At 46.9% G+C, this 25,629-nt stretch overlaps 1 protein-coding gene across 1 annotated transcript in view; it reads right to left on the reverse strand.

The window, feature by feature from the left end:
• Nucleotides 1–2,668: 2,668 nt before the first annotated feature.
• The window catches only part of ZNF185 (zinc finger protein 185 with LIM domain), a 34,801-nt gene continuing 11,840 nt past the window's right edge, over nucleotides 2,669–25,629 (reverse strand). The window contains exons 3-9 of the mRNA XM_032757948.2: nucleotides 16,333–16,530; nucleotides 12,277–12,387; nucleotides 10,700–10,780; nucleotides 8,930–9,001; nucleotides 6,682–6,784; nucleotides 5,606–5,704; nucleotides 2,669–4,866 (exon numbers count right to left, since the gene is read on the reverse strand). Of these exons, the coding sequence (XP_032613839.1) occupies nucleotides 5,606–5,704; nucleotides 6,682–6,784; nucleotides 8,930–9,001; nucleotides 10,700–10,780; nucleotides 12,277–12,387; nucleotides 16,333–16,530 (664 nt within the window). The 3' untranslated portion in view covers nucleotides 2,669–4,866. The remainder of the gene's footprint in view (nucleotides 4,867–5,605; nucleotides 5,705–6,681; nucleotides 6,785–8,929; nucleotides 9,002–10,699; nucleotides 10,781–12,276; nucleotides 12,388–16,332; nucleotides 16,531–25,629) is intronic.

Below are 25,629 nucleotides of genomic sequence, written 5' to 3' on the forward strand. Positions count from 1 at the left end.
TTGTGGGATGTTTGGTTTACTCCTCTCCTCTTACACTGTGAGCTCCACAGAAATACAAACTGTGTATACTTTTCTGGGGCCCCCACGTCTGGCACATGGGTAGATATCCAATCAATGCTTGTTGAGTGATTAAGTGACCAACTGGAACATCTAGGTGCTGATCAAAAGAAGGTATCAATAGGCAGAAGACATTTGTGGGAGGAGATACTGAAGCAGGGGGATCTGCCAAGGGCACTGCAGGCAGAGGACATGATAAGGAGGTGATCTGGCAGCCAAGCATTATGCATGCCACGTCGCACCAAGCTCACAACCGGACAGCTTGCACAATGTGGAGCACAGTGTACGGTGGGCCTCAGAAATGAAGAGCATTGTGCAGCAGGCTGTCAGAGAGAGGGAGAGGCAGTTCTCAAGCAGGGTGCATTATTCAGAGAGGCTGTGAAGGCAGAGGGCAGAGTGGAGAGTGGTCACAGGCAGTGACCGCAGCTGTGCAGGGAGAACCCCATGAAGAACACATTCACAGCAAAGCACAGGGCTATAAAACAAGCCTGCACAAATTTTAAAATGTGGAAGTTATGCAAAGTGTGTTAACCTACCATAATGGAATGAAATTAGAAACTGATAACTGAAGGAAATTTGGGGAACCCACATTAAACAACAAACTCTAAAATAACCAGTGGATCAAATAAGAAGTGATAAGGGGAATTAGAAAACCTTTGAGATGAATGAAAAGGAAAACACAACATGCAGCTAGAGAAGTGCTCAGAGAACAATTTCCAGCTGTACATGCATACATTCAAGAAGAAAGGTATTGGCTGAGCATGGTGGCTCACACTTGTAATCCTGGCACTTTGGGAGGTCAAGGTGGGAAGACTGCTTGAGCCCAGGAGTTCTAGACCAGCCTGGGCAACATGGCCAAACCCCACCTCTACAAAAAAATTCAAAGGAAAAAATTAGCCAGGCATGGTGGCACATGCCTGTAGTTCCAGCTACTCAGGAGGCTTAAGTGACAGGATTGCCTGTGCCCAGGAGGTCAAGGCTACAGTGAGCCATGATTGTGCCACTGCACACCAGCCTGGGAACAGGGCAAGACCCTGTCTCCAAAAAAAAAAAAAAAAAAAAAAAAAAAACGAAAGAAGGAACTAGAAAAAGAAGAGCAAAGTAAATCCAAAGCAAGTAGAAGGGAAGAAATGACGACAAAGATTAAAGGCAACATTAATGAAACAGAGAGTAGAAAATAATAGAAAAAAATCAATAAAATGATTTTTTTCTTAAAAGTCAATGATGTGGTTCTTTAGAAACAAGAAAATCAATAGACCTTAAGTAAGACTAACTAAGCAAAGCACACTATGGCAAGGGCAATTACAGGCAGAAGCCCTCGTGCAGATAGGCCTCATTGGCTGGGCCCTAGGTGATGAACGAACTCAGCAGCAGAGATCAGAGAGCAGAAGGCATCTGCAGGTAGAAGGGACTGTGCAAGGAGCCAGGAGCAGAAGGCATTAGGAGGTAGAGGACAGTGGGAAGAAGGCATTCAGAAGCAGGCTTGGGACCTTCACAGGCAGAGGATACTGTACAGAGAAGTTTCACAAGAGGAATATGTTCTGGGGAGGAAAATCCACAGGCCGAACACAATCATAAGCAAGGAGCAGTCCCCAGAGGACATAGAGATGCATGGGTAGGGGACCGTCACAGATACAAACCTGGGATAGGAAGGAGAAGTCATGGTAATGGAGGAGGCCCAACACTAGGATCGACTTGCTGTTTCAAAATGACACTCCCCTATTTTTCCTTTAGGTCTTTGTGTCACACTGTCACCAATTAAGAGTCCTACAAATACCTAGTCAGGAGCTACTGTTGCAGTCCTTGTCTTTTGAATTAGTAAAAGCTCTTCCTTCCCATTGTAACAAGATGAAGGCCAAGGTTGGGGTGAGAAAATAGCTAGAGGGACACTAGTCCAATGGCCCTGAGGCCCCTACTCAGTGGTAGAAGGAGTTCTCGGAGTATTATATCTATCTTTGGACTTCCTGATCACCCTTTCCCGTCCCTGGGTTGAATCAAGACTTGGATCGCATGCAGATTACATTGGTACACATCTAGAGGAATGAGTTGGAGTATGTGTTGGGGTCACCTTTGAGGAGGGCCTTTGAGAGATGTGTATTCAGAATTACTGTCAAGGAAGAGTTAGAGGGACCAGGGGTGTTTAAATGTGAGAAGAGCTGACGAAGACAGAATCTGAGAAGTATTTTCATCTATTTTAAGGGCTGGCATCTAGCAGAGGAATTAAAGACCACCAGTGGGTGACATACAGAAATGGACTTTAACTCAACTGAAGAATGCATCTTCTAAAACCACAGACAGCAGGGGCTTGTAAGGAACTGAGCTCCTGGTCACTGGAAGTGGGCACTAATGACTAGGTGGCTGTCTGTCTGCAGTGGTAATGATGAGGAAGATGGACCCCCCCCCCCATTGCTGCCACAATACAATATTCTTCATTAAGATTTGATGTGTCTAGAATTCCACAGTTCCCGTGCATGCCTAGTGTCTACAGCTTGCTATTAAGTACTTGTTTACTTTTGTACAGAGAATGGCTTCAGGCAATAGGAATAAAGAAATCACACAGCTGAATACACCAAGTTACTACACTTCAAAAGAAAACTTTAACACTGACACATGTAATATCTTACCATTTATTATAATTGTGCACATTAATGTGGATTAAGTATGATTAGAAACACTAAGCAATTAAAAAGAAGCAAAAAGGTAATGCATCCCTCTTCCTCAGATCTGCAAAATTCTGTGCCTTTTTAGACATGAGAGAGGCTGTTCTGGATCTAAGTCAATGATGGCTCTTGCAAGATTTTTTTCAATATCTTGCATGTTGGTTCTAAAACTCCCTTAAAGGCAGACTATACCTTGAACGGGGGAAGCCAGCCTATCTTGGGCCTCTTTACCTTGCCTTTCATCCACTGGGCCTGCACTGAGACTCAGGGATAGCACCTCTCACCAACGGGGTGACTTTTATTTCCTTCACTCATTCATTGAGTACCTGTGTGTTAGTGTCCACCATGTGCCAAGTCTGATATTGGGGACTACAGTTGAGGAAGAGCAGTTGGTATTTGGTGTGGGTACATGCCCTCCAGAGGAAATCCAATACAAATAAATGGAATGTTCCTCTCTGATCATTTGGCAGGAAGAACAAGTCCACAAGCCAATGTGCATAGGGCTCAGAAACTGGAGAAAGACGTAGACATTTTATAATTAAATCAAGAGAAGAGGCCCTCATTTTGTATCAGAAATACTCTAAGGTTGTTCTTCCTTTCAAGGAACTTACAGAGTGATGCTGGGCCCACAGATGGCAGAGTCCAGCTGAACCTGAGCAGAGGGTCGGCTGACTGCATGAACAGGCTTGCATCTGCCCAGCCATCCAACGAGTTTCCATGTCCCAAGTACCTGGGGCCCCAGCAGTTGCCACTAGCTTGAGGCAGAGTCTAGACAGGAAAATGAGTCACTGAAAGCTCTCTGCTCAGATCAGCTAGCCCCCTGGAGCTTTTCCTGGATTCACAAGCTCCTCTTTGGTAATGTCTGTGAGTCAAATCTGTTCTCAGCTGAAAGCATCTCAGCTTGGAGGCATTTTCATGGGGGGAGGGGAGGGAAAGGGGAAGCTTGGCCCTTGAAGTACTTCATGGGGGGTGGGGATAATTCAGGGATCCAAGATGCCCAGAGGAAGAGTGTGATTTCACACCTTCTGCTCTTTGCAAGCCTATGCCTTTGGGAGGCCTGAAGGGAGGGTGTTAACCTGGCAGGAACTATGTACCCTCTGCACAATGCTTGGCACACACTGATCACAAAATCAATGCTTGCTTTTGTGGGTGCTGCTCCGGGAAGAGCATGGGCTCTGTAGAGTTCTGCGCAATGCAACAGCCACCTCTCTGAGTTCCAATATCCTCATGTCTAAGATGGGATGAGAATATCACCTTCACAGGATTATTATGGGGATTAATGCCATCACTTTGTGACAGTGCCTGCTATGTGGTAGAGCCTCAAGAAATGTTAGCTGCGTTTCCACCTCCTTAGTCCTGCTGGGATCTGTACACCCTAAAACCCACTTGGGAAGATTTATGTGTAAAGTTCAGGGAGCAGAATTGAGGGCAAATTAATCAGCTATCAAGATTCCAACAGACACATATATCACTTTGATCAGTAGCATCCTAAAATCACATCCTACTGAATTTAAACCTAATTGTGTAAATTTTCTAACACATGCCAACATACCTGTAAGGGAACATTCAAATATAGTGAAAGGTGAGTGGAAGACAAAATGAAAAACTGCTATATAACTCAATCAAAAGCAACTAACGACTTTTACAAGTGTATGGAAATTTAAAAAAATAGATATGGCAAATAGACAAGCTAAACACTAGCCTATGCCAATCCCTAGCATTCGATGTCTGCAATTTACCCACCAGGGATCATCAACAGTCTTCAACTTGGCCCATCATAGGCCTCAAGGGAGTCAGGACACACTGAACCCTACACTTCTGCCCACTTAAACTCATTAGAAAGCCAATCTGTCTTAGGGAAGCCAAGATGGAATTCTTGTTTGATCCTCTTTGGTTGAGCCTGAAATGAGATCATGGACGTAAAGCGCTTACTAAGCTATAAGAAGCTACACACACAAGCAATTATCCTAGCATCATTAAGATACGATATTGGATGTATGCAACTTCAACTTGAGAAGGGCAAAAGCATGAAGAAATCAAACAGGGAGGGAGGAGGTGAGAGAAGGGGAGACAGCAACTTGGGGCAAAACTGGGGACAGCCAAATTTGTCCACGAGTCATCAGCTTCTGATCAGCCTGGCCGGGGGGCGCTAAAAGAAAACAGAAGTAGCCATGAGACTGGAAACACATCAGCTAGAGGCCCTCAGGGTGGGTGACTGCTCCAGTCATCAGGAGTTACCGCCTAGCTCAAGGTGTCTTCTGGAGAGAAGACCATCAGCATGGAGCTAGTGGAAAGCCTGGTTGCTATTGATCCCGATTGCCTTCAAGGGATATATTCTGCTCTGTGCTCAGACACTGTGATAAATTCCTCTGGCTATAAGCATGCAAACACACATCTTCAGGAAGTTCTCATAATGTGGCCCAGAGGCTTGTCTCACTGAGCACCATGGCTATGCAGTCCTGATCTGAAGCTATGCGAGCGACAGTGAACAGAGAGCCCTGGACAAGAATCCAGAGACCTGGGATGAGGTCCTGATTCTACCTGGGTTTCTCCAGGCCCCCTCTCTTTCTATATCTTTATTTCCTTGTTGCAAAACGGGGCTAACAACAGTGGCCCAGCGAGTATCCCAGGGTAGCTAGAGGGCTCGGCTCAGGTGCTGGATGAAGGTGTGATTTGGAAGTGTCCTCGTAGAGGGCCTTTGTCCATGCTACCTAAGATCTCAAAGTATCACAAGGCATAGGGACATGAGGACATAAGGCCCCCTGAATATAAGGAAGAGCCAAGAAAGAAAGCTGTGTCTGGGGCTGAGACTCCAGGAGAGACCAGGGCGCATCTCTACTCCTTAATGAGTCTCTTGGCCACTTGTCCTTTGCAGTGCCAGCACTCACCTAGAAGAGCTTCTCATAGCATTTCTCACAGTGAATGGTGTCACGGTGAATGAAGATCTGATCCAGGAGATCGCCCATCGGTTTACTGCAAATCCCACACTGAAAGAAAAAGCAAGCTGGAGGTCAACACACAAAGCAAAGCAAGAGGAATGAGTGGAGTGGGAAGGGGATGCCTGAACAAGGTGGGCGAGCAGATGCTGTGAGCCCGTGGCACATCCTGGACCTCAGGACTTGCAAACATCACAAAATAATACAAAAACATCACAAAATAATACAAAAAACATCACAAAATAATACAAAAAAAGCCTTTTTTTTTTCTTGGTAGGGAGTAGTAAGTAGAGCTAGCAGCTCAGCTACTTCCAAGGGCCAGTGGGCAAGCAAAGGAGAACCCGTTTGGCATGACCAGAAATGTGTTTCCCCGTGGTCAGCCGATTCTCAGGATAAGCTGCTAAGTGGGGCATGTTCTGCATTTCAGCACTTACTTAACCAGGAGCAAGCAAAGTTCAGGCCCTGTGGGGAGGAGAGAAGCCTGCCTAACATTCTGTCAAGGCAAAGGAGAGGGTTGTTTTTCTCAGTGCACCCAGAGGTGACACCCTAAATGGATTGGAACCAACAACCTGGGGTTACAAAGTGCCACACACTGTGGAGAATGGGGACCCCAATGGCACTTAGAATAAAATCCAAACTCTGTGCCCGCCAAGGCCTACATGATCTAGCCCACCCTGTCACTCATGCCATTCTCCCATGCAAGCTAGAACACTCTAGGGCTTCTGCCCCAGGGCCTTTGCACTTGCTGGCCCTCTGCCAGGAATAGTCTTTCCTGAAAAGACCTCTTTTGTCTCCCCTACAGTACTAAGCATGCAGAACCACCAACACTCATCTACTCTCTTAGACTTGGAAGCTCATTCACCTCCCAGTTGTGCAAAGCCTCTGCGACTATGTGCAATTGTATATGGAGATCAAGCCTTCTCCACAGTCTCTGAACCCGTAAGACTCCTGCACTCTACAAAACGTTCTTAGCAGCACGTGATCAGGAGTTACCGCCTAGCTCAAGCTGTCTTCCACCTCTTTCTTACCTTAAAGCAATATTCATGGCAGCAGATACCAAGATGTTCTAGGGTAATCTTTGGACAGTCTCGGATCTCATGGTTGCAGTAAGTACAGATCCCTCCAGTTGTCCTGTGAGATGAAGAACAATAACCCAGTGGTCAGGCTGGTGTACAGACCTCTGATGTGACACAGCCAGACCTTCCGGTTTGGTGCAGCCAGGTCCAGGTTTGCTGTCAGGATCCCCAGGCTGCCATCGTTTTCTGTGGTGTGCAGCACAGCGCTGGGCCAGATCAGTTCTCAGCCTGCTGTAGACCTCTGCATTATTTCCACAAACTAGTCATGCATCTTTTTCCAGCTCACAATGACATGTCTCCTGTAGGTGTCCTGATGCGATACTTATTCCAGACAGTTTGCCTCCCCCTGACCTTCGGCTTAGATTATCCGCTGGGGCCTGCTACCCTCTAGAGCAGGAAGACCAATGCCTTCTCCTACAGGAGACATGTCATTGTGTGCCCTGCCTGGCCCCCTGTCTTGATGGCCCTTCTCCTCATGCCTGGGCCAACTGAGCCCTGCCCCTGCCTATACTCCTGGACCCACCCTCCATGCTCTGTCTGTAGAGCCTACTCAGATCCGACACTGAAGTTCTAGATACTGACTCCTGGGTTGAGCATCTTTCCAGATCCAGGATGCCTGTTTCTGAGAGTCACCTCTGCTTTTCTTCCTCAGACTGGACTTCCTGAAAGTGACTGCTTGATCTGATCCTACAAGCCAAAATTCAGGGTACTTTCTTCCAGAGATTTGGGTCTGCTTCTGACAGGAGCCCAAGGGGTGGGGGGACATTACCAGTCTAGATCCACGTTAGCTCTGTCGGAGGACCCAGAAGTGCCACGGGCAGCTTGGGTGTGGCCCACCATCCTGCTGCTGGCCCAGGGTTCACTCTGGACAGCAGTGCTGCTGGCAACCCTTGCCCTCAGCACAGCCCTGCTCCTCCTGCTTCTTTCACCACCAGCAGCACCAGCTCACAGCTGTTCTTTGTGCATGTGCATGTGTGTCTGTGCATATGCATGTGTGCAAGTGACTGACATTGTCCCTAGAGAGTCCCCTTCCTTCCTCCAAGCCTAGCAATGGATCAGTAATGACTGATTCTGGATTTAGTGGTTGTGCAATGGAAAGGGGGGTCCCTAGAGTATCTGGTTTGTCACTCCACTAGAATTGGAGGCCTCATTCCATTTGCTCCTATGTAGGTGGTTAACTCTCAGGTTTCTGACCAACCTGCCCTTCTCTGCTAAGACTTCATCTGCTGATGTGCTTCACCAAGTAATCTGTAGATACTCAGAACCACCTGCTTCTTCAGCTATAGTGGAGGAGATTCCCTGGCCCCATATGCTTGCCTGCTCCTATATGTTTGCCCTTGGGGCCCGGTAGGATTCTCTTTATCTTAACCCTCTTACTTCCTTCCTTTTCCTCCCCAATGTAGCTTTGGTCTCTGAATGTCATCCACATGAATTTAGATCTGCCCATCAATGAGAAGCCAGATGGCAGAGTGGAAACATCCTTAACTTGGGAGTAGTCAGGGCCCTGGGGTTTAGTCCAGGGTCTGCCATATTCGCTTACTGTGGACTGAAGGCTACTTATTCTATTTTCTTCACAGAAGCCTGAGTGAACTCAATCTCTGAGACTCTCTTCTCCCCATTCCAAGAATTTTAACATAAGATTTCTTTGTCATTAAGACTGTCTAGTGACTGTGCCATCATCTAGTGACAGCTTTCAAAACTGCTGAACAAGGTGTTCTCTGCCCCTGCTTTCAATTTGGTGGCTCCACAGCACTAGGCATTCTTACCTCTGTGTGTCTTTCTGGCTTCTTGATGCCAGCAGCCCATTTTCCTTCATTCTCTGCCCACTCCTCTCTTTTGTAGTCATTTTATTTTTACTTCTGGTCAGATTTGCAAGTTAATTAAGTGATTGATTAGGTTCTAATCTGAAGGGCCCCTCCTGCTAACATGAGTCCTCTGGGCTGTCAGACACCACCACTTCCCTTCTCAGTCACCGTTGGTATCTACCCTCTAGTCTTAGCTCAATTCAAAGGCTTTAGTTGTCACAAGTGTGATATCCCAACAACGGAAGCACCACCCTACGGTAGTGTCCTTCACCTTTCTGCAAATGGATTGGAGACTGCAAAGCAGAAGACAAAAGCAAACAGACTCAGCAGGAACTCTCCCTTCCCTGTTTCTCCTCTGTAGAAGTGCAAGCTCTGTGCTAAGAAAGTCAACATACCTCTCAGAGTATGGAGTGCTGCCACATGGAGGCTTCTTCTCCATGGCGAATGAGTCCTCAATGCTGCTGACGCTGCAGGGAGTTTGATAGGGGAGAGGAGGGCAGAGATGAGAGCCAAATCACTATCATAGTTAATTTTCTAATTAACCTTTGGCCACAAGCTGAGACATAACTATGATGCCAGTCATCATCCATGACTTGGTGCCACAGGGCCCTTCTATGGGGGGGCAAAGGAGACCTTTCACAATGAGGGAGATGATCGGGGCTGGGTGGCTAGGATTCCTGAGGTTGTATATGCCAAGGGGACCCCACTGACCAGTGGGAAAAGAGCAGAGCTTTCCTCCCCACCTATGATATAATGTGACAGTCAGCAGGAGCCCACTCAGCAGAAATCAGATACTGGGAATGAGAAGAAAGAAGGGATCATTCTGGTATAATACCTGTGCTTGAGTTATGGGGTAGAATTAGGGGGTACAGACGGGTTTGGAGTTTCTTTTTGGAGTGACAAAGGTGTTCCAGAATTGGATAGTGATGTTTGCATAACTCTGTGAATGTACCAAAACCTTGGGACTGTACACGTTAAAGAGGGCAACTACATCACTCATCCACTCGACAACTCAATAAGCTGTTGAGAAAAACCACCCTAAGGGCCTACAGATGGTGAAAGCAAAGCTCAGAGAGGTTGAACATGTTGTCTGAAGTGATCCTAACGGGGGGCCTGAGCTGGGGCTTGAACTTGACCCCCACAGCCATGCTCATCATTCCACAGCACCAATGAAAGCTGTGGAAATGAAAAGTCCAGAAAAAAGCTGTGGAAATGAAAGTCCAGAAGCCCCAGAGGCCCAATCCTGAAATAAGGCCAGGATGCTCCTCTCTGTTACTAAAATCCTCCAGTGAGATGACATGTCATAAGAAACATTCTAAGGGACCTCATCTCAGTGTGGTAGGTGGCAATACACTGAGGTGACATGAAGTACCCCTCTACATGGCATCACAAAGCAAGAAAATGAAGAGATGATCAATGAAAAGGGGAGGCCAAGGCAGGTGGATTGCTTGAGGTCAGGAATTCGAGACCAGCCTGGCCAACATGGTGAAACTTCATCTCTACTAAAATACAAAAATTAGCTGGGCATGGTGGTGGGTGCCTGTAATCCCAGCTACTAGGGAGGCTAAGGCAGGGGAATTGCTTGAACCCAGGAGGCAGAGGTTGGGGTAAGCTGAGAAGGCGCCACTGCAGTCCAGCCTGGGCAACAGAGCAAGACTCCATCTCAAAAAAAAAAATTAATTAATTAAAATTAATTAATTAATTAAAATAAAAAAGCAAAGCCACACATGTATCAGGAACTGCAGTCACATGTGTGTTCAAATGAGGCAGCCTGGCGTGACAGAAAAGAACATGAGCGCAGAAGAGAAGAGCTCTGTGATCTGAAAGGAAATAGGATGAGCTAGTTGGTCCCTAGGGCTCTGCCAGCTCTGTCAAGAGTGGTGCTCTCAGCATTTTACAAAATAAAATAACAAAGACAAGCTGAACAGAATGGCAGTGAAAATGGTGTGCAGGATGAATTCACCGGAAGAGAGAACCCAAAGGTGCCCAGTTCAGTAGAAAATGCATCAATCCCATCAGAGGGCAACTACATCACTCATCCACTCGACAATTACCCCGAAGCTACTCTGAGCCAAGCCCTGGACAAGGAACTGGAAATGCAGGGATGAGAATATGGGAGCCGGCAGGAGAAGGCCGACATGGAAGGGTTTGGGACCCGCTCTTACTTGCTATAGCGTGCAGATACTGGCTTCCCAGAAGACGCTTCACTAGCATTCACGTACTCCTTCACGAAGAGAATCCCTTTGCTGTAGAAGGAGCACAGAAGAAATCAGAGGTACACCAGAAGATTCCAGGGAACCAGGCCTGGCCCACAGGAGTGATTCAGGGCTGGGGAGACCCAGCCTGGTTTGAAGGAAGTGAAACAGCTCATGGGAAGGCCCAGGATAAAGGCACTGGCACTGCTGTGGACTCAGGCTACAATCCCAGGCCATGAGCGTCTCTTGCTGTGTTTGGACTGAGGGCCCAAGAAAGAGGCTTCCTGCAACCAATGACAATATGCTGTCCTCTTCCATGCAGACCTCGGTGACCCCATCTTCTCCCCAGGCTTCTATACTTCTACACTTCAGTCCTGTGGGCTTTCCACCCCTACTTTAGGGCTGCGTCGTCTTTCCCCTCTACCCACAACCAAGATATCCTCCAAGCCTTAATCCTACACTGTCAGTCTTTACCACTCAGCACCTCCCAGAAGGTACTCAGCTACTGTGCAGTTTCCACCTCACGTCTAACCCCTCCATTCTCCCTCCTAGAGTCCAGAGGCCTAGAGGTGGCCTCATGCTGGACTGGCCTCTGCAGGGCTGGAAACAAGGTCTGCATCATGCTGGGCTCGGGACGGCCCCAAATTTGCCCCCATTTCCATGCTGCACACTCCAGCCTGCTGACCTGATGTCTGCAGAGGCCCCCTTGGATATGCCCCCCTCCCGCCCCCAACACACACACCTCACTGAGCAGCCTTCCTGCAGTGACATCCCTTCCTGCACCCTGACAGGTGGCCAGGAATGCAGGTGAAGCAGTGGGCATGTGAGAGAGACAGACAAACCTCATGCTGAAATGTGATTCCCAGTGTTGGAGGTGGGGCTTGGAGGGAGGTGACGGGATCATGGGGGGATCCCTCATGAACAGCTAGCACCATCCCCTTAGTGAAAAGTGAGTTCTCATTCAGTTAGTTCACACAAGATCTGGTTGTTTCAAAGTCCGGGCCCTCCCCTTCTTCACTCTTGTTCCTGCTCGTGCCATGTGATGGTCCTGCTCCCACTTCAGCTTCCACCATGATTATAAGCTTCTTGAGGCCTTTGCCAAAAGCCAAGCAGCTGTTGGTGCCACGCTTGTGCAGCCTGCCAAACTGTGAGCCAATTAAACCTCTTTCCTTTATAAATGTCCCAGCCTCAGGTATTCCTTTACAGCAACACAGGAATGCCCTCACACGCCCGGCCTTCATGGACTTGAGCTGGCTTTCCAGGCATGGACCCATGAATGGCAGAGCCACATCCACTAGCGCACTAGGAAGCACCACTGCAGCCTCTTACAGAGATAGGAAAAAGGAGGTGTGGGAACGTCTAGGCCCGTAGATGGGAGTTTGTATTAGGGGACTAACACTGTCCTGTGTGGCCCCTTGGCTAATGACCTGCTAGAAATTGGGGAAGGCACTAAATGGGAAGCAACATGGAACAAAAGCCAAGTCCTTTACTGCCAAGGAGGAAGTGGCAGAGGAACATCTCCCAGGTTGCCAGATAGCCCTTCTTACGTGGTAGAGCTGGAGTCCGATTCACTTGCGGGGGCTGGAATATAAATGTGAGGCTGCTCAGAAGTGGCAGTGACAGTAACGGTGACCATGCAGCTCGAGGGGCTCCTCACCCTGAAAGAAATAAAGGGAGGGGTAGGTGTGTCAACCTGGGAGCTGACACCTTCCAGGGTCAAACAGGCTTTTCTGAGCCTAACCCTTGACCACTGCTCTTGAAGGTTCCTCTAAGACCAACAAATGGAACTCCTCACTTTACAGATAAGCAATCCCAGGCTAGGTGAGTTGAGACATGTCCTAGGTCACATCGTGAATCGGTAGCAAGACCCCAATCTTCCAGTGTCCACTCAGTACTCCTGACTGCAACCAAGGGCCTTGGCCTCTGTGACTCACTCAATTAGAGTGGAACCATGGGGCTCCCGGGGATGTGACAGTCAGGAGGGTGCAGAAGGGGAAGACACAGCCCAGCTCACCTCCTCACTGGATGGGACGGTCCCTTACTAGGATCAGCTCCTTCTGCCACCCTACAGGGAACTCTCTAGAGAACACAAGGCCAAGGGGCAGAGGACCAAATGAAATTAGGCCTCATTGAGGAGGAAAGTCAGATGCACCTCATTCCCAGCAGAGGCGAGAAACTGACCGGCGTCGAAGTTTTTCTGAACCTCCACACTTCAGCTGCCAGATACGGCCCTTGGCCTGGAATCCAACCTCCTCGGCAGCCCAAAAGGGCTTTTCTCTGGCCAAGCCCATGTTGGCTCTCACTCTGCCTGCCCCCAGGCTATGAGCCTCATTACCAAAGCTGCTGTAGCTGTCTGCTGCAGTTCAGAGCACGATGTTGGGCAGCACCACTGACCACTTGTTTGCACCTTCCGACTTCAGTCTGCCCACCCTCCAGTGGCCTGAGGCCGGCACTATGGGTGCACACACTGCCCTGGGCTGATTCTGGCTTTTCTCCAACATGCTGCGGCTCAGATCATACTCCAGATATGGCTGCCTCCATCTGGCCCAGGCTATTGGGTATTGGCCCCTTGCCAGAGAATCCAGTGCCTAAGATTACAAGTAGTTGAAGAGTGGGGAAAGGGAAGAACAATCATGATCTAGCATCTGCCTAGCTCTCTTGCCTCACAGTCTCAAACTATATCGCGTGCCACTCAAGCTCAAGCCATACAGACCAGGCTGCAGTTCCCCTGGACTTGCTAAGCCCTCGCGTGCCTTTGCAGACAACACCACCTCCTCCTTCGGGAAGCCCTTCCTGAAGGCCCGCCCTCCCACCTCACCTCAGTGTACCCAACCCTCCTGTGCCTGTTCCTGCTTCACCCTATGACAAAGAAATATACCATAGAGACTGGAGGAGGTGGACTGGATGGCAGAGGACGCCCCACAAAAATCTGAAAAGACACATGGGGGATAAAATGCAGAGCCAACGAGTGAGAAAAGGATTGATTCTAAGAGGAAGGAAGGAAGACCTCCTACTGACTGAACAACTACCAGGTGTCTGGTATCCCGTGATCCGTGTCAGCAGAATACCGCAGGGGCAAGGTAAAACAGAAATTCCCTGGAGCTACTTGGGAAGCTGAGGCAGGAAGATCACTTGAGGCCAGGAGTTCAAAAACCACCTGGGTAACACAGTGAAACACCGCCTCTTAAAAAAATAAAATCCCCTGGGCATCCCCCGAGGACTGCAATGTGAGCAATAGGAGCCCTCCCAATAGCCTCCTCTCCCTCACCTACAAGACCCTACAGGGCCCAGCTCCTGCCCCCTGCTCACCTCGCCCCGCAGCCTCCAAGCACAGGGCTCAGTGTTCAGGCCCTCCTCCCTATTTTCTTTGGCCACAGTGCCTCTCCCCAGGTTCCTTGGAAGGCAGGCTCCTCCACATGTTTCAGGTCTCAGCTGAACTGTCTCCTCCTCGATAGCAAAGCTTTCCCTAACCATCCTTGCTACCACACTCTGCCCTAACCCTTCTCCATCAGAGCACCTGGTTTCTTTCCTTCCTGGGCTTATCACAAACGGAGGAGCAGTATGGATGCCACAGCGATGAACAGTACAGGCTCTGAACTCTGTCTGGATTCTAATCTCGGTTAGGCCACTTCCTGGCTGCAAAACTGCTGGCAAATTACTTAACCTCCATCTGCCTCAGTTTCTCCATAATAAAAGCACCTCCTTCCTAGAGTTGGTGTGAGAATTAAATGAGTGAGTCCACATAAGGCATGGAGAACAGTGCGTGCACATTCTCAGCACACAGCAGGTGCTAACGGTTATTACGATCATGCTTATTCCTTAGTGGACTGTGTGCTCTTTGAGGGCGGCTGGACGGGGCCTTAGCCATCATGTTCACTGTGTACATGGCTGCTCACGGGAGGCTCTCAGTATGCAGCATCTCCAGCCAGCGGCCCATGGCTCCTGGTTATTCTCAAACTCATGGCCACTTTGGGAAAAAAAAAACTCTGGGGAACAAAGGGAGCTCTCAAAAGACACGTACACCTTCTTTCACCATCATCAACTGCAGCTCCAAGCAGTGATAAAGGAAGGACCTCTGGCCTCACACAGAAAAGGACCAGAGGGAAACTGAGGCTGGCTGCTGGCATGCATCCCATGTGTTAGGTTTGAGAGACCAGAGCCAGGCAGAGGAATGCAAGAGGTCAGCAAAAATTTTCTTTGCTGGGTTCCTTGGCAAGATAAAGCTAGCACAGCCCTCTCACTCTGTTCCTGAAGCCGCCCTGTGAAAGCAATGGATCATGGCAGGAGAGTGAAGGCAGAGCCAGAATACTTCATTGGCAGGGACAAGATGAGGAAAGACTGGAAGCTGGTCAAGGGAATGACCTGGAACTGACAGACAGAGAGAGCACAGAGGTCACAGCAAGGCAATGGGTCAAAATCAGTTAAGTGGACAGGACAATAGCCACAAAACACCAGAAATAAGGACATCTTGAGAATGCAGCCAGTCCTGCCTCAGACTGCAAGCCTCTACCACATGTCCTGCCAGTGCAAGAGCCAATAGGGGGGTTCCCAGTGACAAAAGCTGGATGTGAGAGCCAGAAAATTCTGTCATAGAGAGGGAGATGAAGTTCACCTGGCAGGAATGGGTAAAATGTCATCAAATCATGGTATTCTCTCCTGCCCTCTAGGCCCTGCCCATGTTGCAATGGCTGTGAAGCCCTTCCTGAGACCACACTGTTTCCAGTCCAACAACTCCAGCTTTCCATGGATTTTTGGAAATGAGAATTGACAGAATGTTTCAGGGTGATATAAAATCTAATACTAGATTGCCTGTAAAAACATTTTCAAAACTCAATTATTTTCAAATGTGAAAAAATATGCTACAAGTCACCTAGGATTTCAAAATTGGGAAAGTTCTTACAGCTACCACAAACATCATAATTTGGTGTGGATCCACACTGATCTACAAAGGCCAGAAGCCACGAAACTACCACTTTGGGAGACCTGAGCTGCTCACAGAAAAGCACAAGCGTCTGGTGCTGTCTGTTCCCTAGTACCTGGTTGTTCCTTGGTTCTTGGTCTCTCTCAGAAAATTCAGAGCCCCTGTTTCCTCAGGCTACTGCTTCCAACTTCTTGCAACCAATGAGCAACCCTGAGTCAGCACTGTGGAGCTACATTACTGCCCAAATCCATGGCCATCCCAGTGCTGATGGCAGTGGAAGAGCTCCTCCAACTGGTACAGTTGTTATTTCTGGCAGTGAATCCTATCCACACCATGGCACACCTTGCTCAGAGAGCTTCCATCTCCATTAATGGAAAAAGCAACCTATATCCCTCCCCTGATCCAGGTTTCCAGGTTCGAACTGGCTGCCAGACAACCTGATTCTCTGTGCATCCTTTCTGTGCCAGACTTAGTCTAACAGATTTGATGCTATGGCTCCAAGCTGAAACCTATGAATATCTACCCCGAGATGCTGGTTTCTCTCCTTCCCTCTGGCTCCTAACCACACTCACCTGCAGAGGGTAACAGGCATGCCTAGTATGTAGGGGTCTGTCCTGGGTTGCTGCCCTGGACAAAAACACTGGCTCTAGCAGGTAAGGTCCCAGTGCAGTTCGGCTCTTACCTGCTGGTGCAGCTCTCTCGTCTGACGAATTGCTCAGATCCGCTGGGGCTGTTCTGCTGTTCTGGGGTGCTGGTATCTGCAGGTTGCTGAGTGGGTACAGCTGGGTCTCCTTGGCCACCTCTTGGGGCTCCAGGCCTGTCCTGCCAGGCCTCTCCGACCTTGGTGGCCACATTCTTCCCCTCAAAATCAGCCAACACGCTGAGGAAGAATAAGACCCTTATGAAGTGAGTGCCCTGAGACTAGACTTTGTTCTCCCATGGCAGGTAGGCTGGCTGTCATGTCTCGTGGACTTGGAGGGACTCATCTCCCCGAGGGTGGCGCACACAGGAAGGAGGCACAACCGCCACCGCAAGGAGCAGGTAGTCTCCTCCTCAGTAGGACCCCAGCAGTGCTGCTCCTTTCTAACAAGGGCAAAGTCACCTGACGACTTCAATGAGGTATTAAAAGACATAGTCTTCTGGCTGGAAACACACTGGTATTCTTGTCCCTGTCCTCCCACTGCCATCTCTCCTTTCTCCAGTTCTTTCCCGCCTCCGGCCTCTCTAGGAAGACCTAAGCCATTCAGCCTTCTTCCCTGACCACGGTGCTCAAGACCTGTGCGCTGGCCAGGCTCATCAAAAACCCGGCAAGCTAGGGAGGAGCTTCTCCCCCAAGTTACCCTGGAGGGCTCGGTAGGGGCAAGAGTAGGGGAGTGGGCACGTGTTGGTCGCCAGATTCCCAAATCCGCTGTTGACCCCACAAAGGGGGGAAGGGCCAGGAGAATCCAAAATTTATCAGGCGGAGCCACGATGAGAACCCTAGGCCCATTTGTGATCCTCGAGCGCCATCTGGCGGCAGAAACCGGGACTGCTGCAGAAAAAGCCTCTCCACGGTCGATCGCGCCCAAAACCACCATTTTCTTTGTTGAGCGCCTCATTTCCCGGCAGGCACCGCGGGCCGAGTCTGCGGCTGCAGGAAATGGCGGCACGCGCAGGCGTACTCACGCCGGCCGCACCCCGCCCTGTGCACGCACGATCTCAGCGCGCGTGCGTGTACCCATCCACTTATTGTGACAGCGCAGTTTTCACATGTGGAACCTTCTGGTCTTTTTTATTGGAAGTAGTCATAGCTATTCCTGGAAAGCAATAGCATTTTCATCCCCCCCACTTTTTTTTTTTTTTGAGACGGAGTTTCGGTCTGTCGCCCAGGCTGGAGTGCAGTGGTGTGATCTCGGCTCACTGCAACCTCCGCCTCCCGGGTTCCGGAGATTCTGGGACTACAGGCGCCCGCTGCTACGCGCGGCTAATTCTTTGTATTTTAGTAGAGACGGGGCTTCACCTTGTTGGCCAGGCTGGTCCTGAACTCAGGCAATCCGCCTGCCTCGGCCTCTCAAAGTGCTAGGATTACAGGCGTGAGCCACCGTGCCTGGCCATCCCTTTTTTTTACAGATGAAAAAGTTGACGTAAGGGTCCAATTGCAACGAATAGTAGTCAAAATGGAACTTCGTTGTTCCTGCTGCAGCTCAACCTGATCACGTGACCCCGCTACACTTTTAGCGTCTCTAAACTTAGTTCCTCCCACCCAACTCCAGCTGCTTCTCTTCCCCTTCCAGCAGCCAAACTCCTTAGAAAGAGCTGCCTACACTCACTCTTGTCACCTTTTCCTTCCTTTCTTACCATCAACATTCCATGGAACCTATTAATTGCTTCTCAAACTATCTGCACTGAATGACCTCCCTTTCCTATCTGTCTCGGACTGACATGCGGTCTTAAGGTGCAGCCCCCCACACCATGGGACTCACCACAACACCTGAACTGGTCGCTACCCTGTTCAACCAGAAAGTCTACTGATCACAAGCTTACATGTCCTAGCAATGTCAAAGTGCTACAAAAGTATAAATATTCTCAACTTCTATACTTGTCTAAGGTGGTAACAAATTGGTGGGGGGGGGGGATTAGGATGCTTTAATCCAGGATCACTGTGCAGATCACACTACTCTAGACATTCTTGCAGCTAAGTCCAGTTAACTGACACAGTTGGTGACTCTCCCTTTTACGTTTTTCTTCCACAGCAGCACACTGGTTGGTTTCCTACCTCACTGGCCACTGCTCACTCATCTCTTTCACAAGCTCCTCCTGTTCTATCTTACTTCTTAATATGGGGTGCTCCTCCTGTATGTCTTCTCTTCTCACTTTATGCACGCCCCCACAACAATATTACCCATCCCCCTGGCTTCAGTTGCACTGATATACAGAAGACTCTCAAATACCTATTTTCAGTCCAGACCTCACCCCAAAGTTCCAGTCCCATTTGTCCATTGTTAAAGCAAACTAAATATGACCTGAGAAGGACTCCGTACTTCTATATTTTGAGTCCTTGTGGATGAACAGTAACCTAGCTTAATAGGGAGATAAAATTGAAAACCTAATTTAGTAGTATGCACCTGTAACAATAGCTAAGTCTTGGCCAATCCCAGCGGCCATACTTCAAGCATTCGTACACTGCTGAGTGTTCAAACTGTTCAAATAAGGCATAAGCCAAGCTGTAACCAATCCAGCTCTTCTGTACCTCACTTCCAACTTCTGTACGTCGTTTCCCTTTTTTTTGTTTATAAATCTTCTACCACATGGCTGTGCTGGAGGCTCTGTGAATCTGCTGTGATTCTGGGGGCTGCCCGATTCTCAAATCACTCATTGCTCAATTAAAGTCCTTTAAATGTAATTCAGCTGAAGTTTTTCTTTTATCAAATGGTGTCAGAAGCAGGATCCAAAGTGGAGCTTCTAGCAACACCCCCCCCCGCCCCGCAAGAGTGCTGAGTGAACACGCAAGGTACCTGCAGGACCCACTTGTGTCCACTGATCTCTTAGAGTGGCTGGGGATAGTGGGTAAGCTCCCTCTCAGATTTCAGAGCTCCATGGATTTGTGTTTTGAGCAAACTCTCCAAGTTTCTTTGAGCACATTTCTGATCCAAACTGGGTTTGGAAGTTGTGACAGAAACTGGGCTGGGTCCAGGAATGGATTTGATCTGGGAATTAACTGGCTTGGATCCAGTTACAGGTCGCTCACATCTGACTGGATCAGAAAGGAACTGGTAGTAAACAGAAATATTGCAAGGGTTATACAATTTGGCTTTTAAAAATTCACAGAGATTTTTGTGTTCTACTCCTTACTTTCATTTTTCTTGCATGCCTTGGTAGGAAAAAATCATTGGCTAAGTTAATCAAGAGAACTTGAGAGTAAAGCCAATATTTTAGGTAAAAATGGGATCCTTAATTTCTGGAAAACTGAGTTCCTTCTGGCTTACACATTACGCCCGGGAGGCAGCAAATTCTTACAGAAATGGTGACATCTTACAAAAGATAACTTATGGTGGAATGTTCCAAATGAACAACACCACACTGAAGTGCATTTAAAAAAAAATTCTTTTGTGTCGTGGCTTGGCTCCCAGGGCAATGGTGCAGAGAACCAGATCACCAGGGCCACTCAGGGAAAGGGAGCCCAGAAGCCTGGCATGCCAGCAAAAGGGTAAATATTTCTTACCAGTCAGATTTCAGGCTTCTCTCTCTCTGTGCAAACTGATTGTAAAATCACTGTTTATCTCCTCTGTAAAATTTTAATTAATGCAAAAAGGAATTCTGAGGCTAGTCTTAAGCTGTAGTCAGTCTGGTATATTTTGTGCTATAAAGTCGTTTTTCTGTGTCGAGGGGTACCTTAGGATAAAACATGGGCTTGGGCCCCCATAAGCTTGCTGCTCAAGATGGCCCAGCAAGCTGGTCAGTGACAAACTTTGCTGCAGGTCCCTGAAACAAACAAAAAACTGGACAAGGTCGCCATCCTGTTTTATGTCCTTGGGAGCTTGACCTTGTAAGCATGTGGCGGTACTTTCTCCTTGTCTCTACCTTCCAGGGAACAGGAATTTTAGGGTTCATATCATAGTTGGTTCTAAAAATTATCTTGAGTAGTTAAAAGCCTTTGCAAGCTCAAAATTAACTACTCTAGACTCCTTCTGGACTCAGTAGTTAAGGTTTTGCCCTTTCACAGTGGCAGTCTGGGTTCGATTCCTGGCTTAGGAAATAAGTCCTTTCTGGTTTAATATCTGCATGACCTTATCTATTCCCTTCTCCTCCATGGACTGTCTTAAATTTTCCTTTGAGCACCTGGGAGTTACATTTAGTAAAGTTCAAAAGCCAGAAATATTGGCCATGTTGCCTGGCTAAAGTTGGGTAATAAAAAATTTTAAAATGAATTTATAAAGAGTGCTATGGTTAAAAGTCAGCTTAATTAAGAGCAGATATACAAGCTCTAACAGCCTGGACTCCTCAGAAGAACAGGAGGCACTGATGACCCTTTCCTGGCCCTGTTCTTCCAAGGACTCCATCCTAAAGCCAATTAAGAAACTTAAAAACTGGCAAATGAAAACTCTTACAACTACTGTAGTAATCTTCTGTCTGTGTAGTTATATATGTGTTGTGTGTAATAGTTATACAAAGGAGCTCTAATTAATTGGTTTAAACAAAAATAAGCATTTAAATCAAATATTTTAAAAGAAAAATAAAAACTCTAGTGCCTTTTACTTCATGTAACTTTAGTAATCTTTGGGAAATAAAAACAGCTTTAAAATTATTGGCAAAATAAAAATATTTGTTTTAAATTATGCAGGTCAGATATTAGGTTTGCTAAATGCTTTAAGGTCATAAACTGCTTTGACTTTTGAAAATTGCCCAATTTATTTTGGAGCATTAGATTCTAGATAAGGCCTGGGGACATGTGGAATTAGCCATGCTCCCTAGTTATGCAAAGAAGGTTATAAAGAAAAGAAACTTTATATAAGAAAGGATCTTGTATGGTAAATTCTTGTCCTAAAGTAAAATGACTGGTTGTTTAAAAAGAGGGATGTTTAGGGCAAGTCAGAAAGTCCAAGAATGTCTTAGTCTGTATAAGTTGTGAAAGAATTTATGAAACGGAATTTATGCAAAAAATGTTGTATAATTTAAAGATGTTTAGGACTCCTAAATGCTTCATAAAATGCCACTGTAACTCTTAACGGTACAACTTGTCTGCTTTACAGTTAGGAAAGGCCTGAGACACATGGAGTGAGAAGCTGGAAAGAGTCAGACCTTATCTGCATTTCTGTCTGGGTCCTAGGCTCCACACTTAGTACATAATTAAAATTCTGAAATTACGAAGGTTTTTACCAAAAGTAAAAGTCCCTAAAAGTTAACACTGTAACATGTAATTGAGACTACTGAAGAAACAGTTTTACCTGCAAGGCTGGTAAGAAAAGTGAAATGTGTTTTTGATAAAAGATTATAAGAAGGTATGGGAATGTGGATTTGTTCTGCCTAGATTAAAGGGTTAAAGGATTGTTTTAAATTAAATAAAGCTAAAGGTTTAAACAAATTGTGGAAGGTTTATAAAAATTAACCTTGTAGGACAGGCACAGTGGCTCATGCCTGTAATCCCAGCACTTTGGGAGGCTGAGGCAGGTGGATCACCTGAGGTCAGGAGTTCGAGACCAGCCTGTCTCTACTAACATACAAAAAAAAAAAATAGCCAGGTATGGTGGCACACGCCTGTAGTCCCAGCTGCTCCAGAGGCTGAGGCAGGAGAACTGCTTGAACTGGGGAGACAGAGGTTGCAGTGAGCCGAGATCATGCCACTGCACTCCAGCCTAGGTGACAGAGCAAGGCTCCGTCTAAAAAAAAAAAAAAAAAAAAAATTAACCTTGTAAAAAATTATATGTATGAAAATACTGACTAAATTTAAAAGGGTATTATTCGGTTTTTCCATAACTTGAACACGGAAATAAAAGCACAACAGGTTTTCTTAGAGCACTAATCTGCTCTTTAACAAAAATTGTAAAGGGTTATAAAAGGTTTATAAAATTCTTACCTTATGTTCAAACTGATTAAGATTGAATACATTTGTCTATAAGGTTTTATTTAAGAATTAGGCTTGACATCGATAATGCATTAATGGAACAGTGACATTTGGCTTATTTGGTATAAAAATCATGGGACGCATTGTCAAAATAAAAATACTGTTTTGTTTTGTTTTGTTTTGAGACTGAGTTTCGCCCTCGTTGCCCAGGCTGGAGTGCAATGGCATGATCTCCGCTCACTGCAACCTCCACCTCCTGGGTTCAGGCGATTCTCCAGTCTTAGCCTCCCGAGTAGCTGGGATTACAGGTGCATGCCACTATGCCTGGCTAATTTTTGTATTTTTAGTGGAGACAGGGTTTCATCATGTTGGCCAGGCTGCTCTCGAACTCCCGACCTCAGGTGATCCGCCCGCCTCAGCCTCCCAAAGTGCTGGGGTTACAGGCATAAGCCACCGTGCTTGGCCAATAAAAATAATGTTTAATCTTCAGGTTATATTTTTAGTGAATGATATTAATATATATTCCAAAATTATATGGGGTTTCTAAAATTCTAATATGTATATCAAGTGCAGATTATAAAAATTCAGTCATAGGGGATTAATGAAAAGATCACTTAGTGAAGCGAGTAGACTCTTCATCTAGCTCGTTCTTTATTTTATTTGATTTAGGTGGTTTGTTTTATGGGGCTCTCGGGTAAACAGCATACTCCAAACTCTGGGTATTATCATACCGATAGTCATAATAGTCTCCCCAGTGCACTGTATTCTCTCAAAGGTTTTAAATGTTTGCATGCAGCCATCTCTGAAATGTCAAATGGTCTCTCTTCAACTGGAATAACAAAACTGAAAGAAATGTGTGATTATGAGGACATCATAACCTATGAATGACATGCTGAGACTGGAAAACCTAAAATGATGGTAACTAAAAGTGGTGCTAAGGCCCTAAGTTTTGGTCACACTCTCACCTAAGTGAGAACCTGGCCAATAAGGGGAAATTTTTGTTTGTTTGTTTGTTTTTTAGATGGAGTCTCGCTCTGTCACCAGGCTGGAGTGCAGGGGCGTGATCTTGGCTCACTGCAACCTCTGACTCCCAGGTTCAAGTGATTCTCTTGCCTCAGCCTCCCGAGTAGCTGGGATTACAGGCGCGTGCCACTACGCCCGGCTAATTTTTGTATTTTTAGTAGAGACGGGGTTTCACCATGTTGGCCATGATGGTCTTGATCTCCTGACCTCATGATCCGCCCGCCTCAGCCTCCCTAAGTGCTGGGATTATAGGCATGAGCCACCACGCCCGGCCAGGGGGAATTTTTTAAACAAAATTATAGCAAGCCATTGTTTTGGACTAAGCTCATGCACTAGGCCCCAACAGACCAAACCAAACAAAATGGAGTCGCTCATGCTAAATGTAACATAATCAAACTAAGACTTTAAGGAAACAAATAGTTCTTAAAACAGACCAGGTTTTGTTTTTGTCCTGTAAACAGAACATTCTAGCATAAAGAGGTACCTTCTACTCAGTCCTTATTCTCTCCTTACAAAACCCACTGTCCTCCTGTTTCCCAGTGGGTTTCAAGACCATATAAGTACATTTACAATGGTAACAGTGATATCAATAACTAAGGTTTTTGTCAATCTCTCAAAGTTGAGAAAATGACCAAAAAGGGGGAATTGTTAAAGCAAATTAAATACGGCCTGAGAAGGACTCCATAGTTCTATATTTGAGTCTTTGTGGATAAACTGTAACCTACGGGCAGACAAAATTGAAAACCTAACTTAGGAGTGTGTATCTGTAACAATAGCTAATTGTCTTGGCCAATCCCAGCGGCCATACTTCAACCATTCATACACTGGTGAGTGTTCAAACTGTTCAAATAAGGCATACGCCTAACCTGTAACCAATCCAGCCGTTCTGTACCTCACTTCCAGTTTCTGTACGTCATTTCCCCCCTACCTTTTTTTTAATCTATAAATCTTCCACCATGTAGCTGCGCTGGAGTCTCTGTGAATCTGCGGTGATTCTGGGGGCTGCCCGATTCACAAATAGTTCATTGCTCAATGAAACTGCTTTAAATTTAATTCGGCTGAGGTTTTTCTTTTATCACCATGTACCTGCGTCCTGCACCTCACCTCTTACATGTCTCACAGGTGTTACATTTAACATGCCCCCAAACATTTCTTCTACCTCCCTGGTTGAGAGCCTGAGTCAATGAGGTGATAACAGTTTTTTGAGATGAGCAACACAGGGGGAGATGCAAAATTAGTACATTAGTTAATTTGTTTTATTTGGTTGTTTTTGGTGAGAAGCTGTGTTGGTAAAGATGGTTTGGGACGTGCTGAGTTTTGGAAGGCGGCAGAAGTCCCTAAGGCTACCTCATGGAACTACGTATAGGTGAGCCTGCTGCTCCTACCAGCTATGTTTCCCCTTGCTTCTCAAGAGTCTTAAGCCAGAAACCCAGAATGGATTATTGCCTGGAGGATGATCAAGTGTTCACAGCTGTCTGCTTTCTACCCTCTCCTTTGCCTTGACAGAATGTTAGGCAGGCTTCTCTCCTCCCCACAGGGCCTGAACTTTGCTTGCTCCTGGTTAAGTGCTGAAATGCAGAACATGCCCCACTTAGTAGCTTATCCTGAGAATCGGCTGACCACAGGGAAACACATTTCTGGTCATGCCAAACAGGTTCCCCTTTGCTTGCCCACTGGCCCTTGAAAGTAGCTGAGCTGCTAGCTCTACTTACTACTCCCTACCAAAAAAAAAAAAAAAAAAAAAAAAAAAAAAAAGGCTTTTTTTTGTATTATTTTGTGATGTTTTTGTATTATTTTATGATGTTTGCAAGTCCTGAGGTTGCAGCATCGTCCCTATTGCAATGGTCTTTTTAAATAAAGTATTGGCCAGGCATGGTGGCTCACATCTGTAATCCCAGCACTTTGGGAGGCCAAGGCGGGTGAATCACTTGGGGTCAGGAGTTCAAGACCAGCCTGGCCGACATGGCGAAACCCCATCTCTACTAAAAATTCAAAAATTAGCTGGGCATGGCGGCGCACGCCTGTAATTCCAGCTACTCAGGAGGCTGAGGCAGGAGAATTGCTTGAGCCCGGGAGGTGGTGCTTGCAGTGAGCTGAGATGGCACCTACACTCCAGCCTAGGTGACAGAGGAAGGCTCTGTCTCAAAAATAATAAAATAAAATAAAAGTCTCTCTTTATCTAAATCCATATTTGTTTTTTGTTTTTGAGACAGGGTCTCACTCTGTCACCCAAGCTGGAGTGCAGTGGTGCAATAATAGTTCACTGCAGCCTCAAACTCCTGAACTCAAGCAATCCTCCACCACTTCAGCCTCCCAGGTAGCTGGGACTATAGGCACACAGCACCACGCCTGGCTAATTTTTAAAATTGTTACAGATATAGGAGTCTCGCTATGTTACCCAGGCTGGTCTCGAAC

The sequence above is a fragment of the Hylobates moloch genome, unplaced genomic scaffold (assembly GCF_009828535.3).
Source record: "Hylobates moloch isolate HMO894 unplaced genomic scaffold, HMol_V3 SCAFFOLD_7, whole genome shotgun sequence".
NCBI classification, from domain to species: Eukaryota; Metazoa; Chordata; class Mammalia; order Primates; family Hylobatidae; genus Hylobates; species Hylobates moloch.